General features: G+C 46.2%; 1 protein-coding gene across 1 annotated transcript in view; it reads right to left on the bottom strand.

Moving 5' to 3' along the window:
- Window positions 1-404: 404 nt before the first annotated feature.
- LARP4B (La ribonucleoprotein 4B) overlaps window positions 405-19,097 on the bottom strand; it is a 106,538-nt gene continuing 87,845 nt past the window's right edge. The window contains exons 15-17 of the mRNA XM_084620258.1: window positions 17,533-17,657; window positions 10,728-10,836; window positions 405-4,352 (exon numbers count right to left, since the gene is read on the bottom strand). Coding sequence (XP_084476384.1) covers window positions 4,071-4,352; window positions 10,728-10,836; window positions 17,533-17,657 — 516 coding nt within the window. The 3' untranslated portion in view covers window positions 405-4,070. The remainder of the gene's footprint in view (window positions 4,353-10,727; window positions 10,837-17,532; window positions 17,658-19,097) is intronic.

Here is a 19,097-nt window from a genome sequence, read left to right as displayed (position 1 = left end):
AACAGTTTTCTAGACTGAGAAAGTCATGTACCAGGACACTAAGTTTCAATCCAAATTTGAAGCCCAAAATATTATGGGACAGTCATAAATCCCCAAAAGGGGGTTGCAATGGAAGCATTCATAAAAAGATCAACGTACATTGGGACAAGCATCACTCCTACATTAACTGTTTCCTAATGAAGGCGTGCAATTGTTTGCTCATCTCTTTAAATTGTGAAGACATTTTCACGAGGCTTAATCTTTACACCATGGTTTATAAACTCTCATTTCAAATCTATTCACAGCAGAGAAACATCCATAATATAAAGCAATGTTGAAGCAACATACTCTCCACAAATGTGAGCAAAAACAAAGGTAGTGACCGATACCGGTGAACCGTTTAATTTAAAAAAAAAAATCAAGAATTCAACAGTGCCTAAATCTTTATTTTTCATAACCTACATATTTTTCAAATTAGACAGTTTTACATTTTATGACACAAAAGGAAACTTAAATTACCAATAGTTTACATGTAAGCTTGATTCCAGTCTTAATGGAAGAAGTAGAACAAAAACAAAAACCCTCAAAAAAGCTTCCATATTACACTTCTATGTCATGAATTGGCAGCTGTTAGTTCTCCTTGAAAGTCTTCGATTGTCTGCTGCTATTAGTGTAATAGGTTACAAAGCACATAAAAATCCCTAAAGTTGCTAGCTGAAGGAGATATAGAGATAGGTATGCACCATTACAGTCAGCTGTTGCTTGTGATACACTGCATCGCACCCACAAAGGGCCTTTCCATATTAACTGCTGAATCTTCAGAAGATAATGCAGCAACATAAAAGTTTGCCACTTTCCACTGATTTCTAAGTAGCAAATTATGAAGTCATGGTGGGGACTGATCTGAAATGAAATTCACATAAAGTCTCAAAAGCAACCTTTGTTTCAAATACATTCCTGGAACAAGAGTCTCAGATCCTGTGTTAACTTGTTTTATACTTCCAAATGAAAAGCATCACCACACAATCCTACAAGTTAAATGCCAATTTTAATTACTTTATCTCTGAACTTGTAACTCAGATACTGCTTTCTGGGAGGATTTTTCCTTTTAACTTTTTAAAAGCCACATGTTAACAGCTATAGGAACCATAGCAACAGTCTGCATGCAACATCACAACTTTCTACTCTGAAAGTCCATTTTGTCACCAAGTGGAAAAATCTCAAAGTAAATGCAGCAAAGATAAGTTTTTGTATATTATATACAGCTACTTGGCAGGTCACTTTTGCTTATTTTTAAAAAGCTATAAAACCACATCAGAGCAAGGTTTAAACTCCTGTTGCAACAGACTGTTGCTGGGTAAGCAGTAATTACAGTGTATTGACCTAGTACAAATGGCAGCAGAATACATTATAACAGCACAACACAATCCGCTGGTCTCAATATATTACCTTAAGTCCCAGTTGGCTATTATGAATAGCTGTACACTGTTGCTGTAAGTGACCATTCTGTATTGTTTGCAGCTGTTGAGGTTCACACTTTCAACAGGCAAACAACAAATCTCACAGCTGGCCTAAACCATATACAAGTCTAGCTGCCATTTTCACTGCCCACTGGGGAAAGGATAAGAATATTAAAATCCAATGACAGAACTGGTTTCTAAATTTTGGTGATGTTCGCTGTTGTCAGAGTCCTATCTCCTCCAAAAGAATTCAAAGTGTGCTTTTTAAACAAAGGAACCAACAAATCTCATCTTGCCCATTTTAATCAACTCTGCGGTACACAGCAGGCTGGGTTTAAAAGGTCAAGTCATTACCATCAGATATCCGCAGTATAAAAATTGCTAAGAAATTAACTGCTACTTCCCCCGGCGCCCCCCCCACCCCTTTTTTTTTTTTTAAGACAGCCATATTCAAGTTGATTATCCATCTATGTAAGCATGGACACTCTCTCTCTGGAAGAGGTGGTCAAATAAGCTTCAGGGTTTTTTTTTCTTGGCTATTTGAACTATTATCCCAATGAATTTATTTGATTTTATGACTGGGATTTTTAAAATTTTGGCTGAACTGCTAGCCTGCCAGAATTGACTATTTATGTTCTGTTCTGGAACACCTATTGGTTAAAATGCACACTTGTAGAGAGACTTATGAAAACATTTGAGGGCTTTGAAATAAGACTTTCTTTCCATTTCCCTTTTGCAGTGAAGAGGCAGAGTCAGTTCAGCACACCAGAATAAAATAAAAAAACAAACAAAAAACAACCAATTAAAGTAAGATTCAAACCACAACATTTAGTTTATCTACATCCAGCTCAACAGCAACATTTATAATATATCAATAATTTTTATCAGATTTTTTTTTTCTTTAGGGTACCTTTTTATATGTTCTGATTATTTACAACTGTACAAGCAAAGCACACACTTCCAAGTGCACATATTTAATACAGTATTGACTATTTGCATTTACAGATTTTTCAACAATCTGAAAAAGATCAACTGTTTACGATCTTTAAAGTATATTACAAAACCTGCTGCTAGTTCCTGTACTACAGTATGTTTACCCAGTAAAACCAGTGACAATAGATACATACTGTAACTGAGTAATCCTGTAATTAACTCATGCTAACCCTTAAGGGGGTCAGACTTCATTAACTCTAAGCTGTCTTATACAAAAGTTAAGGCAAAGTCATTTTCAAGTTTAAATAAAATTCAAGTCTTTAAATATTGGATGGAAAGAATTTTTAAAAAATCAGTTGTTTAAACAAACATTTTTGTGGAATAAACTGTACTGTTATATTCAGCAGGAAAGAGGTTTATCTGAACTGCCTGCTATTTAAACACTTAAAGAAAATTTTTAGGCATTTTAAAACAAAAATAATTTATATTCAACTTTATTAGAAGCTTGCTAATTTAGTGCATCCTTGTCCTTCAGAAAGCGCATCACTTCTAAAGTAAATATACGTGTGAGAAACCTCATCCCAGAGGTAAATAGCAGGGATCTCTTCCTCCACCACAAAAAACAAATACCATTATCTCAATGTTTGAAAAATTTAAATCCACATGCCAATGCTTGTAGTTACAGGAAGACGTCAACACTAGGCTGACTAAGATATGAACTCTTTCAAAGAGCACTTGGGGCCAAGTTAAAAAAAGTCTACACTGAGCACAGGGATAAACCAGAAAGTACAGTAATGACTCTAGTTAACTCCATCCTGGTGAGGGGGAAGTTTAGATCATCACAAGAACACTATTGTGCTTTCTTGTGATAACAGCCGTTAGCAGACTTCACCACTATACAAGCTCACAACCTCACAATTTTTTTCTATTCACAATGTGCTTTGTATTTCGAAATGATAGTATTCATTTTATTCTGGAGTGAGAAGCTGGTTACTTGCTTGCAGTACCTCAGAACACAAATATTTTAGAACATCTCTATTGGTGCTGTCTGGAGGACTTAATTTTTTTTTTTTCTTTTTTGCAAAAGTCATCAAAAAAGATTAGTTTTAAAAAAATGCTATAATCAACTATTAGTTTAACCTAAAAGTGCAAGTTTATTAACTGATATTTGGAACAGCAGCTCAATAAAAAAATCCTCAAGGTCATATTCATACTACTTTTGTACGATATACTTTTTTCCCCCCCCCACACTCTACGCTAGCTGCTATTATCAGTCTTTTGGACATTTTAGAGATATAGTTACTTGCAGACCAGTTTATTAAAAAATTGCAGCAGCACAGTTCAGGAATACTCACTGTATTGAGCTTGGATTCACAATGCCACAAGGAGACTTCATAAAAAAATTGATTTTTTAAGAGAACACATTTTCCATCTTGAAAATAATCAGACTAAGCATCACCTCCAGTTAAGCACCAGCCTAAATATAAGGTTTAGATCAATTAAATCCCGGAAAAATAGAACGCTTGCTCAAGAGGGTAAAAAATTATTTCATAGAAGGAAAAACTTGCAGGCATTTTATATGCCTAGCAGCACTGCAAGCTCCCTAACCAGCAACTCATTCTCTGTACTCTGAGTGGGAACATGGGTTTTAATTTGTAGGAAGTAGAACTCTTTTCAACCCCCTCCCAAGCATTAGTTTCACTGAGGAGATTTTGGGGGGGTGTTCTGTTCTTTATTTAAACGTTTCCCAATGGCTGGAGGGGGCGATCTGCGCCCTGACTGTCTCCTCTGGTCTTTGGGCTGTCCTGGATTTGACTTTGTGGGAGGGGGTTCTCTGTTTTTCTCTATTGTTTCTGTGGGCTTTCTTTCATCTTTCCCACAAGCTACAGTGTTTGGCTTCTGTTCTTTCTGGGGCTGCAACGTAGGTGGATCCTTAGTTGTTCTCTGGCAAATCTCTGCATAACTAGGTTTTCGTAGTTCCTGTGAAATGGAAGATAAACAAAAGACACCGAAGTTAAAACAGTATTAGTCTTCATTGTGACTATGTAGCACAGAAATTATGCATGATAATATATGCAACTACAGGGAAGATTTAGCACAATTTAGCATGTGAAGTTCATGCAAGTAGCATTACAGCCAAGACTGGCTGGAAGCAAGAGACAAAACTTCGAGTAATAGGTTTATCGCTGAATAGCAGCGTATAACCTCCCATCTGGACCTGAACAAGATGGTGGGAACGGGGTAAAGAATCATCTCCTTTTAAAGTTTAACAGATATGTTTGCTAATACTAAGACTGCCTACTTTGGAAAAACAGTTACCTACCTTTCATAACTTATTCTTTGAGATGTGTTGCTCATGTCCATTCCACGTTACGTGTGCACGTGCCCACATGCATGGTTGTCGGAAATTTTCCCCTTAGCGGTATCCAAAAGGCCGCCTCTGGCGCCCCCTCTAGTCCCACGCTCATGTGCCAGTATATTGGGTGCCGCCCGCTCCGCACCCTCTCAGTTCCTTCTTGCTGTCAATGCAGACCGCGGGGAAGGAGGGCAGGTCATGGAATGGACATGAGCAACACATCTCAAAGAACAGTTACAAAAGGTAGGTAACTGTTTTTTCTTCAAGTGCTTGCTCACGTTGATTCCATGTTAAGTGCCTCACAAGCAGTATCCATGGAAGTGGGCTCGCAGTTCATGGTCGTGCGGCTTGCAACACTGCTTTGCCAAAGCTGGCGCCGTCCCAGGCTTGCTGGGTGATGGCGTGGTTGGATGCGAAGGTATGGGCCTTAAGACCAGGTAACGGCTGTGCAGATATCTCGAATCGGTACCTGCACAAAGGAAGTTGCTGAAGAAACTTGTGCTCTAGTGAAATGGGCAGTCATGATAGCCGGTGGTGACACCCCCACTTGTTCATAGCAGAACCTGATGCAGGCGGTTATCCACAAGGAGATCCTCTGAGAGGAAAAGGGGAGGCCCTTCATTCTGTCTACCTTGATGATGAAAAGCTGCATCAACTTACAGAAGGGTTTAGTTCTCTTGATGTAGAAGGCTAAAGCCCGTCTAACATTCAAACAGAATAACCATTAGACTGGTGAGACTTTGGAAAGAAAACCAGTAGGAAGATGTCCTTGTTATAGCGGAATTGCGACACCACCTTTGGTAAGAATGCTGGATGGGGGTGTAGCTGGACTTTATCCTTATAGAAAACTGAAGGGATGTTCTGACGTGAAACCTCATTCTGTATAACTGTCAGGCCAAAGTGATCGCTACCAGGAAGGTGACCTTCCACAAGAGAAGCAGCAGACAGCAGGATGGCAATGGCTCGAAGGGGGGACCCAGGAGCCGAGAGAGAACCAGATTCAAGTCCCACGGAAGGACTGGATAGCGGATCTGAGGGTAGAGCCTCTCCAAGCCTTTCAAGAACCTGAGCATCATTTCGTGGGAGAAGAACGATCTGCCCTGGATCGGAGGATGAAAAACTGAGATAGCTGCCAAATGCACCTTGATTGATGAAAGGACCAGCCCTGGAGTTTGAAGTGAAGCAGGTAGTCCAGGCTGGATTGAAGTGAGGACTTGGAGGGGGAAGACAACAGGTAAAGCATTTCCACTTGACCAGGTAGATCGTCCTGGTGGAGTGCTTCCTGCTACCCAGCAGGATGTTCTGCACTTGAACTGAGCAGGCCCATTCCTCAGCATACAGCCAGGCAGAAGCCACATTGTCAGACAAAGGGACACTAGGTTTGGGAGGTGCAGATGGTCCTGGTTCCGCGAGAGTAGATCCGTTCGGAGCGGGAGTTCAAGCAGGGTTGCTAATGAGAGATTCACACGCACGCCGAACCAATGCTGTTGAGGCCAGGGTGGAGCCATCATGATTTTTGTCTCTCGATCTTCAAGAGGACCTTGTACAGCAGGGGTATTGACAGGAAAGCGTATAAAAGTGTCTGTCTATGGGAGCAGAAAGGTGTCTGACAGGGAGTCTCTGTCGAGCCTGTCAATTTAACAAAACTGCTGACATTTCCTGTTCAGTCTGGATGCAAACAGATCCACCTGGGGAGTCCCCAAACTCTGAAGATCACACTGACCGCCTGTGGGTAGAGTGACCACGTGAGGCAAGACAAGAACCACCTGCTGAGGAGATCTGCCAGCGAATTCCTGGTCCCCGGGAAGTACAAAGCCACAAGATGAATGGCGTGCTGCACAAAAGTCCCATAACTGGAGAGCCTCTTTGCACAGGACTGATGAGCGAGCTCCACCTTGTTTGTTGATGTAGAACATTGCGGCGGTATTGTCTGTCAGGATTTGAACAACTCTGCCCATCAGGTAGGGAAAAAATGCCTGGCAGGCCAAGCGTATCACCCTGAGTTCCCTGACATTTATATAGAGGGAACAATACTCCTATGACCAGAGACGTTGTGCGTGGAGACCATTGTGGTGGGCTCCCCACCCCAGATCTGACGCGTCAGAGACCAACATCACTGATAGAGATGGGGCAGTGAAGGGAATCCTTTCCAACACAAATCAAGGGTCTGTCCATCAAGCCAGGGATGACAGGATGTGCGATGGAACTGTGACCAGTAGGTCCAAATCATGTTTGCTGGGAGCTTAGACTGATGCCAGCCACATCTGCAGGGGTCTAAGGCATAGACGCGCATATCGGACCAAGTAAGTACATGCTGCCATGTGGCCCAGCAGCTTGAGGCATACACGGGAGCTTGTGAACGGGTGGGGCTCTTAAACATGCGATGAAGTCCAACATGGCTCAGAACTGGGACTCCAGCAGAAAGGCCCTGGCCTGGGTAGAATCAAGTACTGGCTCCTATGAATTCTGTTCACTGAACCGGGGCCAGGACTGATTACTGCTCATTCATAAGTAGACCTAGCTCCTGACAGGTGGCCCACACCAGATTAAGGCTGTGCTAAACCTGGGCTCATGACCTGCCTCTGACAAGTCAGTCGTCAAAGTACTGGTAGATCCGCACCCCTCAATGCCCCAGGTAAGCGGCCACTACTGCCATACACTTTGTGAAGGCCCTCAGAGCAGACGAAAGGCCGAAGGGCAGTGCTGTGAACTGGTAATGGCACTGGTCCACTACAAATCGGAGGAATCTCATGTGACCATGAAAAACAAAAATATGGAAATAGGCGTCCTTTAAGTCTAGGGATACCAGTATCCTGGATCCAGAGAGGGGATGATGGAGGTCAGGTAGACCATGCGGAACTTCAACTTCTTGAGGTATTTGTTGAGGTGACACAGGTCTAGGATGGGTCTGAGGCCCCGCTTGGCCTTTGGGATTAGAAAGTAGCGGGAATAAAACCCCTTTCCCCTCATATCTTGAGGAATTTCCTCTACAGCCCCTACCCATAGGAGGGTTTCCACCTCCTGGATGAGAAGTCTCTTGTGAGAAGGGTCCCTGAAGAAGGCTAGGGGATGGAGGGAGAGGTGAGGAGGAGAACTGCAGGGTGTAATCAGATGTTATGGTGTTGAGCACCCAATGGTCTGAGATAATTTGGGACCACGCAGAAAGGAACAGGGACAACCAGTGCAAAAATAAAAGGGGGACTGGATCGGGGTTAGTCTGGTGTGTTGCCCTGGGGCACACCCTCAAAATGTTTGCCATGGGCCACCTGAGCAGTGGGCGGAGTCCAACTGCGGGGTCAAGGAGAATGGGGAAAATAGGCGGCATTAAAAGTCTCAGTCTTTCCTTCTATAGGACCTTTGTCGAGGTGGACCTGAGTATCTGGGTGGCAGCCGGAAGTGCCTCCCTGATATCGGAAGTTCTTAGAGCCCAAAGGAGCGCAGGGTGGCCCTCGAGTCCTTCAGCCCATGCAGCCTGGTGTCCGTCTGCTGTGAAAACAGGGCATTGCTCCTCAATGGGAGGTCCTGGATGGACAGTTGAACCTTGTTCAGGAGCCCTGAGGACTGCAGCCATGAACTGTGTCACATGGAGACAGCAGATCCATCAATGGCGCTGCCAGATCGGCTGCATCTAACGCTGCTTGAAGAGAGGCCTTGGCCACTGCCTTGCCCTCTTCCAAGATGGCCAAAAACTCTTGTCTTGACACCTGGGCAGAGTCCCTTAACTTGGCCATTGAATGCCAAGTGTTCTAATTGTATCACCCCAGCAATGCTTGCTGATTGGTGATACGTAGCTGCAGACTTGCAGTAGAAAACACTTTTCTACCAAAAAAGTCAAGTTTCTTAGGGTCTTTGTTTTTAGGGGTTGCACTAGATTGCCCATCTGTCCTGTTTGTTCGCAGATGAGACCACCAGTGACCATGGGGGTGTGTGGGTGGGAGTACATGTATTCAAAGCCTTGGGCAGGGACATTTTTTTTTCCCCCTCTGCCCTTTTAAATGTTGGGGGCAAAGTGGCTGGCACTTGCCACAGTGCTTTGACAAGTTTTAAACTATATACAAGGAAAAAACTTGAAGAATCCAAGAACAAATATCACTAGGGAACTTGCAAGAGCAAGGAGCATTCCAACAACTGTCATAGGCAGTCAGAATGAACTAAGAGGGTGTGGGGCTGGCAGCGTCCAATATACTGGTGCAGGAGCACGAGACTCCAGGAGGCGCCAAAACTGTTCCTCTGGATACCGCTAATGGAAAAATTTCCAACCACCACGCATGTGCATGCGCCTAACATGGAACTGACACGGGCAAGCACTCTAAGAACTTTCCACTTAACCGGTTCTCTCCCCTCTTCTCAGATTATGATGGAAAAGGGCAGCAGAACCAAGAAAGAAGGGAGTTTGGAAAAATGTTATTCATTAAAAGAAAAAAAATTGCCAAATCAGATATCTAAATATGGAGGAGGAGAAGGTCACAACAGTGAGGTCAACTTAGCATATTGCCCAAAGCAGAAAGGACAAATCGATGAATCAAAAGAAAACATGGATACTTGCATACAGCACCACAGACATAGCAAAAAAGCAGTTAAATATTTGAAGCTAACCATACTGTTTGAGTCATTGACATGCCATCCAATTGTTGACAAGGCTCAAAAGTCATCAGATGATGGTTGGGAGTTCTGGATAAAAAGTAAGTAAGTTTGGGACTGGAACAGTGCCCCACACAATGTTGCCTCTAAGGGTATGTCTACACTGCAATGTAAGCCCAGGGTTTAAACTCAGGCTCAAACTTAACCCCCTACTTCCATCTACACATAAATCCTGCTGATCCAGTGCTTAGATCCAGGTTCCCAGGACCCCCTGGGAATAGAGGGTTCAAGTCTGAGTCAAGCCAGGACCCAGGGTTCAAGCCCTAATGCTTTGCAATGCAGTTGCAGCCCCACCAGCTTTATGCTCTGGGAGACATAAAAGTATCCCACGGGCTGACTTTTTGTCCTCTGGACTGTCAAGTTCGGTGGACGGTCAAGTTTACACACACTGCAACACGAACAAAGGACCAGAGCGGGCACCTTTTGGGAGGGTGCTAGGAAGTCAGATATGGGTGGTTGGACTCAGGCCTGCATAATGCAATGTAGATGCTAGAGCCTCAGATTGGGGTCCAGGTTTCAATAATTAGTAACCGGAGGTTACAAATGAGTGGAGATGCTCTAGCCCTAGGTTAACAAACCCAGGGTCTGCTAACTTGATTTCTACGAACCCTGGGCTTTCATTGCAATGTAGACATTATTTACACATGTGCTTAAGGGTTTTAGTACACAGACTCTGCCAACACAGACAAGCGTCCCTTTTTGTGATCAATAAAGTTCACCATTACACACCTTGCTGTGCCTGGAGTACATAGGCAGTGCAGTGCAGGTTTCAGTCTCCCTGATAAACATATTAAGGTCTGAGCGACCTCCAAAAACTCCACAAAGGTTTGGTGGGATAACGGATAGAGGTAATGTTGGGAGATCTGGGGAAGTAACAGAGAGGAAGGAGAGGCAGGAGGGAGGGGATGGAGTGAAACCAAACTATGGGGAAGTGGGTTGGCAAATCACGAGAAGAGGAAATGTGTTAGTTAAATGGTGCTCCCAGATCAAAACTCTCCACCATGAACATAAACTGATGATAATTGCATAAACCAATGTTTTCCCTCCTTCCCAACTCCAAAATTGCACTTACTGGTGCTCAGGGGAAAAAAAAAGTCACTCCACCTATGACTAACTGTTCCTGCAAATTCTTCAGTGAGCTGAATTTTAATCATGGAAATGCAAAAATACTCTTGCCATTTTTTCTGCAAGATGTTATACAGCTATATTATTGCAAGTAATCAGAAGAGACTTGAGGCAACGGTAAAGATGCTGGGCTCACAGCTGTAAGTACCAATGGACAAACAATGGAAACGCTGCACTGTTAATACATCATCAAGTGATAACACTTACAAAAGACAGCTAATATGATCACTTACTATGGCAGCCCCATTAACTTGTACTGATTTACATGCAGTACTGAGCGTGGAAGAAAGTCTTTCCATACTTTGTGTCTCTCTCTGCTGCTTATCGACAACCTTGGAGTCACTGCAAGCACATATCAGAAAGTGAATCTCAAAAAGCTATCTTCACGTTTGGAACTTGAAAAGTCAACATGTGAGCAGATTACGCATCTAAGAGTATTTTTAAATCAGACTGATTTAGACGGCAAGAAAGTTACAGCTATATGTGAACTGACATCTATAACAACCTTTTAAACATTAATTCGCGATATATTTTAAACCTACCTTTTTAAAAAGTATATTACCCTTTAATACATGACTTAAAATAAGGAACATGTTACAAATTCTAATTAAGTTAATATTTGTTTGAAACTAGAGATGGACCAGGACATCAAAGCTCACATTTTATCTTGCCACAATCTTATTTTCTGATTCTGAAGTCTCAAGTAAAACAGGTTGTGGCATACAGTACTTGGAAACAATTCTATTATTGTATGCACAAAGTGATATTAAATATTGCTGTGGGAGTTAGTCTATGAACTCCTTTGTTCTGTAAGTGGGGGTGTCTACAATGTAATGTGAGCCCAGAGTTTGAACTCAGACTCAAGCTTAATCCCCTTCGGTCTACACACAAATTACACTAACGTAGGGCTCAGACCCAGGGTCTCAAGACCCCATGGGAGTGCAAGGTTCAAGCCTGAGTGAAGCCAGGACTCACGGTTCAAACCCTATTGCTTTGCAATGTAGACTACAAAGCAATGTAGTCCAGCCCCACTGGACTCCTGGCTCTGGGAGTCTGCCAAAAGCAGCCTACAATCCCATGGGCTGACTTTCTTTGTCCTCTGTATAGTCAAGCTTGATGAAAAACGGTTACCTACCTTCCGTAACTTGTTCTTTGAGATGTGTTGCTCATGTCCATTCCATTTTAGGCGTGTGTGCGCCCATGTGCACAGTTGTCTGAAATTTCTGCCTTAGCGGTATCCATAGGGCTGGCTGTGGCACCCCCTGAAGTGGCGCTCCCATGCGGAGGTATATCAGGCGCCGCCGACTTGCATCCTCTCAGTTCCTTCTTGCTGGCAACTCTGACAGAAGGGTAGGAGAGCAAGTAATGGAATGAACACAAGCAACACATCTCAAAGAACAGTTACGAAAGGCAGGTAACCATTTTTTCTTCAAGTGCTTGCTCATGTCAATTCCATATTAGGTGACTCACAAGCAGTACCCATGGAGGTGGGCTTGGAGTTCACAGCTTAGTGGCTTGCAGTACTTCCCTACTGAAGCCAGCATCGTCCCAGGCCTGCTGGGAAAGAGCACAGTGGGACGTAAAAGTGTGGATGGATGACCAGGTGGCTGCCCTACAGATGCCCTGGACAGGCAGCCAAGGAGGCCTGCGCCCTGGTAGAGTTGGTGGTGACAATCACCGGGTGCGGCACCTTTGTTTGGTTGTAGCAGAAGCAAATGCAGGCAGTGATCCAAGAAGAAATTCTTTGAGTGGATATTGGGTAACATTTCATCCTATCTGCCACAGCGATGAACTGTGTCAACTTAAAGAATGACTTGGTCCTATCCACATAGAAGGCCAGAGCCTTCCTGACATCCAGGGTGTGTAGTCTGTGCTCCTCTTCTGACTTACGCGGCTTGGAAATAAGACCAGTAAGTAAATGTCCTGGCTCGAATGAAACAGACTACTTTAGGAAGAAAAGCCAGGTGCGGCCTTAGCTGGACCCTGTCCTTTTAGAAGGTCATGTACGGTGGCTCCGAGGTGAGCAACTGAACCTCAGATACCGGGAGGGCTGACGTCACCGCAACCAGGAATGAGACCTTTCAGGAGAAAACAGGAAGCCAGGGGCTCAAAGGGAGGATCTGTGAGCTGAGACAGCACCAGATATAAGTCCCACTGAGGGACGGGATCTCTGACTTGCGGGTAGAGGCCACTCCAGGCCCTTAAGGAATCTGGCCATGATATCCTAAGCAAAAACAGACTTACCCTGCAACGGCAGGTGAAAGGCTGAGACAGCTGCTAGATGGACCTTGATCGTTGAGAGGGACAAGCCCTGGAGCTTGAGACGCAGGAGGTAGTCTAGAATAAGCTGCAGCAAAGCCCACTCAGGATGAACATCTTTGTCCACAATTCAACAGGTGAAGTCTCTCTATTTGGCCATGTAGGTTGTGCTGGTGGAGGACTTCCTGCTTCCCAAACAGAACACACTGAATCTCTGCCAAGCACTGCTGCTCCTGTGTGTTTAACAAAGCAGTCGCCAAGCCATCAAATATAGTGTCGTCAGGTTGGGGTGCAGAAGACTGCCATGGTTCTGGGACAACAGGTCCAACCTGAATGGTAGCTGGAACGGGGTTGCTACCAAGAGGCCCAGCAGGATGCGGAACCAGTGTTGGTATGGCCACGCTGATGCTATGAGGATGATCCTCTCCCTGTCCTGTTTGATCTACATGAGGACCCTGGGCAGCAACAGTACAGGAGGGAAGGCATACATCAAATCCCCCAACCATGGGAGCAGAAAGGCATAAGACAGGGCTCCTCCTCCAATCGAGCTGAAGACGGGGCACTTCCTGTTCTGCCTGGACACGAACAAGTCCACCTGGGGAGATCCTCGCCTGCGGAAGATGGAGCTGACCACCTCTGGATGAAGGGACTACTTGTGGAGAGATGAGAACGTCCTGCTGAGGCGATCTGCCAACGCGTTCTTGGACCCTGAAAGGTGGCCAGCTGCGAGATGGATATTGTACTGCAGACAGAAGTCCCAGAGGCAGATGGCTTTCTGGCAAAGGGCCGATGACCTGGCTCTGCCCTGCCTGTTGATACAGAAAACCGTAGCCGTGTTGTCTGTCAGGACCTGGACCACCCTGTCTTGTATACAAAGGTAGAAAGACCCTGAGTTTCCTGACATTGATATGAAGGGAACGACTGAGACTGGACCAATGGCCTTGAATGTTGAGAGCGCCCAGGTGGGTTCCCCAGCCGGGTTCCCCAGCCCAGGTCTGAGGTATCGGAGACAAGGGTCACCAACAAGGACGGGGCCGTGAAGGGAACACTTTCCAACACCGATGAGGGACGCTAGTACACTGTCTGGAATCCTGACCACCTGGTCCCTGCTGTGCCGGTTGGGGACACAGACTGACGCCAGCCACACCTGGAGAGGTCTGAGGGGGAGTCGTGCGTGCCAGACCATGTAAGTACACGCTGCAACGTGGCCCAGCAACCTCAGGCACTGGTGGGTGGTGGTGAGCAGGTGGGCTCACAGGCCCGTAATGCGGTCTGCCATGGCCTGGAATCAAAACTTGGGGAGGAAGGCCCTGGCCCAAGTGGAGTTGAGGACGGCTCCGATGAACTCCATGCATTGTACCAGGGTTAAGGTTGATTTTTTCCTCAAACCCAGGTCTCGACAGGTGGAACAGACCAGGTTGAGATGCCTCCGCACCTGATCTGCAGACCGATCCTTCATCAACCAGTCGTCAAGGTACAGGTATATTTGGACTCCCCGACGTCTCAGGTAAGTAGCCACTGGAGCTATACATTTTGTGCATACCCTCTGAGCCGACGAAAGACCAAAGGGCACTGCCGTAAACGGAAATGGTGCTGTCCCAACATGAAGCAGAGGAAGCGCCGGTGCCCTGGAAAGATGGAAGCATGTGTCCTTTAAATGGAGGGAGGTGAACCAGTCTCCCAGATCCAGGAAGGGGATTAAGGAGGGCAGGGAGACCATGCGAAACTTTAGCTTCTGGAGTTATGTGTTGAAGCAACACAGGTCTAGGCTGGGTCTGAGGCCCCCTTTGGAATCAGGAAGTAGCGGGAGTAGAATCCTCTGCCTTCCAGGTTCTAAGGAATCTTTTCCATTGCCCCCAGGCACAGGAGGTTTTCGACCTCCTGAACGAGGAGTTGCTCATGAGAAGGGTCCCCAAAGAGGGACGGGGAAGGGCGTGGTCGGCTGTAAACTTCAGGGTGTAGCCCGAAGAAACTGTATCTAGCACCCAGCAGTCCGAGGTGACACGGGGCGAGGCTGACCAGAAAGTGCGGAGGCAGTTGAGGAAAGGGAGGGTTGGATCCAGTACACTGGCTGGGGCGCTGTCCTCGAGCACACCCTCAAAGTGACTGCTGGCCTCCCTGACTTCTGAGAGGGTCAGGTTGAGCAGCCGGGCGGGAAGAGAACAGATAACATCTCTTAAGCCCTTTGTCCTTGCCCTTGCTCCTGTAGGAGCCAGACTTGGGAGCCCTCCAGGGCCTAGATTGCGTTGGAGGAGGAAGTGGCGGAAGGTGGAATGGCTTCGTGGACTGCTGAGGGGTGTGCAAACCCAGGGAATGGAGGGTGGCTCAGGAGTCCTTGAGCCCATGGAGCCTAGAGTCAGTTAGCTCAGAAAAGAGCCCTGAACTGCCAAATGGGATCCTGTATCATGGTAGGCATCTCCTGGGACAGCCCAGAAGCCTGCAAACAGGAGCTACGTCACAACCACCAAGGCAGCCGAGCCCATCACATTCCAGGCCATCTGGAGGAATCCCTGGGCCACCACCATGCTTTTGCTCACCAATTCAGTGAACTCTTGGGCATGATCCTGTGGGAGGGCCTCTGTGAACTTACTGAACGCCTGCAGCTCTCAGTGGCCACGGTTTGCCTGGGGACAGTCAATGTCAACAAACAGTCTCATGGCCTGCCAGCTGATTACCCTGATGGGCCGTGTGCAACCCACGGGTTGCCCACCACTGCCCTAAACTGTAAGCTGGTTGTCTAATAAATTTCTCTCCCGAAAAAGTCGAATCTCTTGGCCTCCTTAGTTTTGGGCCTTCCGCTGGGGTGGCCAAGTCTGTCCCTTTCATTCACCACAGGGGGATGAATATACAGATACTCAAAGCTCTTTGCAGGGACATAGGGCATGGCTACACTTGCAGATGTAGAGTGCCGGGAGTTAAACCAGCCCTTGGAGACCACAGCAGGGAAAGCACTGCTGTGTGTTCACACGGTCAGCTGCCAGTGCAGTGGCGTGGCCACATTAGCAGCTCTTGCAACGCCACAGAGAGCAGTGCATTGTGGGAGCTAACCCAGTGTGCAAGTGGCTGCAGCATGCTTTTCAAATCAGGGAAGGGGGTGGTGGAGTGTGACAGGGAGTGTATTGTGTGTATGTTGGGGAAGAGACTGTTTTGGGGGGCAGAGTGTGTCAGCATGCTATCTTGTAAGTTCAGACAGCAGCAGAAGGAAAGGGAAAACCCCATCAGCCCCCACACCTCTTTCACACACACTCGCCTGCCTCTGCGGAAGGGGCATTCCACAGTAATGGTTTGCTTTGTCCTGGAGCAGATAAGCATGCCGGCTGTCAGAAACGAAGCTTTGAAAGGGGAGACGCATGCCTGCAGCAGAGTTCAAAACAATGAGAAGAGTGGCCACTTGACTTCAAGGGATTATGGGACGTTTCCGGAGACCAATCACAGTGCCATAATACAACATGTTGTCCATACCGGCACCCGGGCGTTTCAGCCAGGGCGCAGCAAGCTTTATGCTTCTTGTGGAGGTAGATTACTAGGAGCGCTCCAGCTGCAGAGTCCAGGCGCGATATGTGCCTTGCCAGTGTGGACACCTCAGGAGTTATGGCGCCCAGGGCTGATTTAATGCGCTCTAACTTGCAAGTGTAGCCAAGGCCATAGTATTTCGTTTCTGCTTCCTTGGATGTTGGCGGAATAGATGAGGATGTTTGCCACACCAACCTGGCTATTTTGATCACTCCTGGGTGGACAGGCAATGCCATTTTTGCCAGTGTGGTGGCAGAGATGACATTGAAGAGGTCTTCTGCCTCTTAAACTCTCTCTTTGATTTGAAAGCCCAGATTCTCTGCTACCCATTTAAGAAGGGCCTGGTGCTCCTTAAAATTGTCTGGGGGGACTGCTGTTGTGGGAGGGTCCGGCCACCACCTACTCTGGGGACGATGATGACAACTGAGTGGCCTGAGGGATGGTGTCACCCCCTTCTTTGTCAGGGGAGGGTTCTCTTGGCACCAGAGTACGGGGCGTGGGTTCCGCCTCAATGCCATGCTCCAATTGTGGCACAGGTGGCACCTCAGCTGGCTTGTCCCATGTGGCCAGGGAGGGCTGGGAGCACTGGACCAGCATCACCAGCATCCCTTATGGATTCCAGTACTGCCCCTGGCTCTGCACAGTGCCGTCCCCACAGCTCCCATTGGCTGCGATTCCTGGCCAATGGGAGCTGCAGAGCTGGCACTAAGGGTGGGGGCAGTGTGAGGCATTTCCTTGATCGCCCCACGCCTACGGGCCAGTCGCTTCTGGGAGCTGACTGTACTTTTAACAACCTGGCAACCCTAGCTTACCCCCGCAGTAGGGCGAGCTAGAGTTGGCAGCTCCAGCCCCACAGGGTGGGAGGGGGACAAGGGAGGAGAAGGGCGCCAAGGCTCAGGGCTTCTGGCCCATGGTGTGGAAACTTGCTGCAGGTCAGATGAAATGAAGCAGCAGGCAGGATTCGACTCACAGGCTGTAGGTTCCCCACCCCTAGCTTAAAGTATTTTTTGCCATTTTATTAAACATTTACAGATATTAAGAATCAAGACTATGCAATTTGTTAGCAACTATAAAGTGTGCACATTTATTACACAATAAACAAGCTAATGCCTTCTGCTTTATGTATAGTTCACAACAGGAAATATTGTTACTCCATTCCTTGATTAAGGATTCAATAGCTAGTTACACACAGTGTACCTAACCTTTTGAAAATGCAAACTCTTGATTCAGAAAAGAATAATTATAGGCATGTAATTAAATCCTTACTCAGGAGACTGGGATGGGGAAGGAGACCTTTCAAATGTCCCAGACAGAGCAGGAGATGCTGGCAACAATGGCTCTCGAGGAATTCCTGAAGGAATAGTGTTTGTACTTGCATCCACATTTAGGTTCTAAAAAACAAAACCGTATGTTTAAGCAGAGGTGTTAGGACTGCCCTTGTTCTTGCAAAGGAATAAGAAAACTACATGATTTACATATTAATTTATAGTGAACAGCCACAGATCAACAGGCTAATGCTGAAAATAAAGGAAGCTAAGTTCCCGGGCGGGGGAGGGAGAAAAGAGCAGCCACGGTTTGACAACAAAGGTGGTTCAGAGAGTCTCCCAACAGCTTTTTCACCTTCAAAAACGTGTTTACTCCTGGGGCTTTGGTCAGACCGATCCAATGGGCACATCAATACTTGGGATCCAACAGTAGGATCCTTACTGAAGTACCTTCTTGTGTAGCCATTTGGAACCAATGACACCGTGAAAAGGTGCTGTTCTTGGGCTCTGTCCCAAAAGCCTAATTTTTTAGCTGGTGAAGCTTGTTTCAATGCCTTTTAACAGGGCACCTTGACAACAGGATCACTTCTTTCAACTTGGTATTTTGCAAAGGCAAGTTCTCTTGAAGTGTCTCATGGGCTTCAGTACCTTTTTGAGAAGAGCGTGTTGGCATCACAGCCTTTAGAGGAGTGCTCGTACCCAAGACCTAAAGGGCCCTTTTCACACCCATCTGAAGTGGGACTGACCACTGAATACGAAAAACTCCTTAAAATTTTCCACTGCCCGAAAGACTGATCCTTCCTCCTGGTCAAGGCCTAAGAGGATCTAGACATACTAAAATCCAAATAGTTGCAAAATTAAAAGAGAAACTTTACCCATGCTAAAACCAGCTCTAACAACAAAACCAATTAAAAGTATTGGATTTGTCCATCAAGTAAGACAGAAGGGAGAGGTTGGCTCTGTGACCATTTTTGCAAGCAGAGAAGTGAAGCAAGGGGAGCAGTGTGTGAGTGTGAACAGGGGAATTATTTTGTCCTCCAACTACCACTCAAAATTGGTTCCATGTTGATGTGGCTAGGCATGAGATCCCTACAGTGGGGTCTGTGGATAGGCAATTCCATGAAGGTGAACAGTAATCCATGAGGCAATTATGATTCAGACCACATACTAACTATGTTCAGTTTCTCCTAACAAAATCAGAGACTTACACTTTGGTGAAAACGAAATCATGAGCAGCTGCATGCAGCACGTACGTAGTTGGTGTTTAGAAATTAAACTAGAAGAGAGTACCACTCTGCACCCACAGTTAAGTGTGTAAAGGCTTGATCCTGCAAGGTACTGAACATCCTGGCCCAAATCCAGCACACCACTTATGCACATACTTAACTATAATTATAGGAGTAGTCTCGATAGAAGCATATGATGGATTTGGGCCTGAGTGCTCAACTCCTTGCATGACTGAGCCCTAAAATTTCATGTTTATAGATCAGAGAGAGAATGCGGATGACGTAATATCTTTTATTGGACCAACTTCTGGTGGTGCAAGAGACAAGCTTACGCAGAGCT

Source organism: Lepidochelys olivacea (assembly GCF_965140295.1).
Source record: "Lepidochelys olivacea isolate rLepOli2 genome assembly, chromosome: 2".
NCBI classification, from domain to species: domain Eukaryota; kingdom Metazoa; phylum Chordata; order Testudines; family Cheloniidae; genus Lepidochelys; species Lepidochelys olivacea.
Note: the sequence above shows the minus strand (reverse complement) of the source record. Positions and strands in the feature narration are given on the sequence as shown.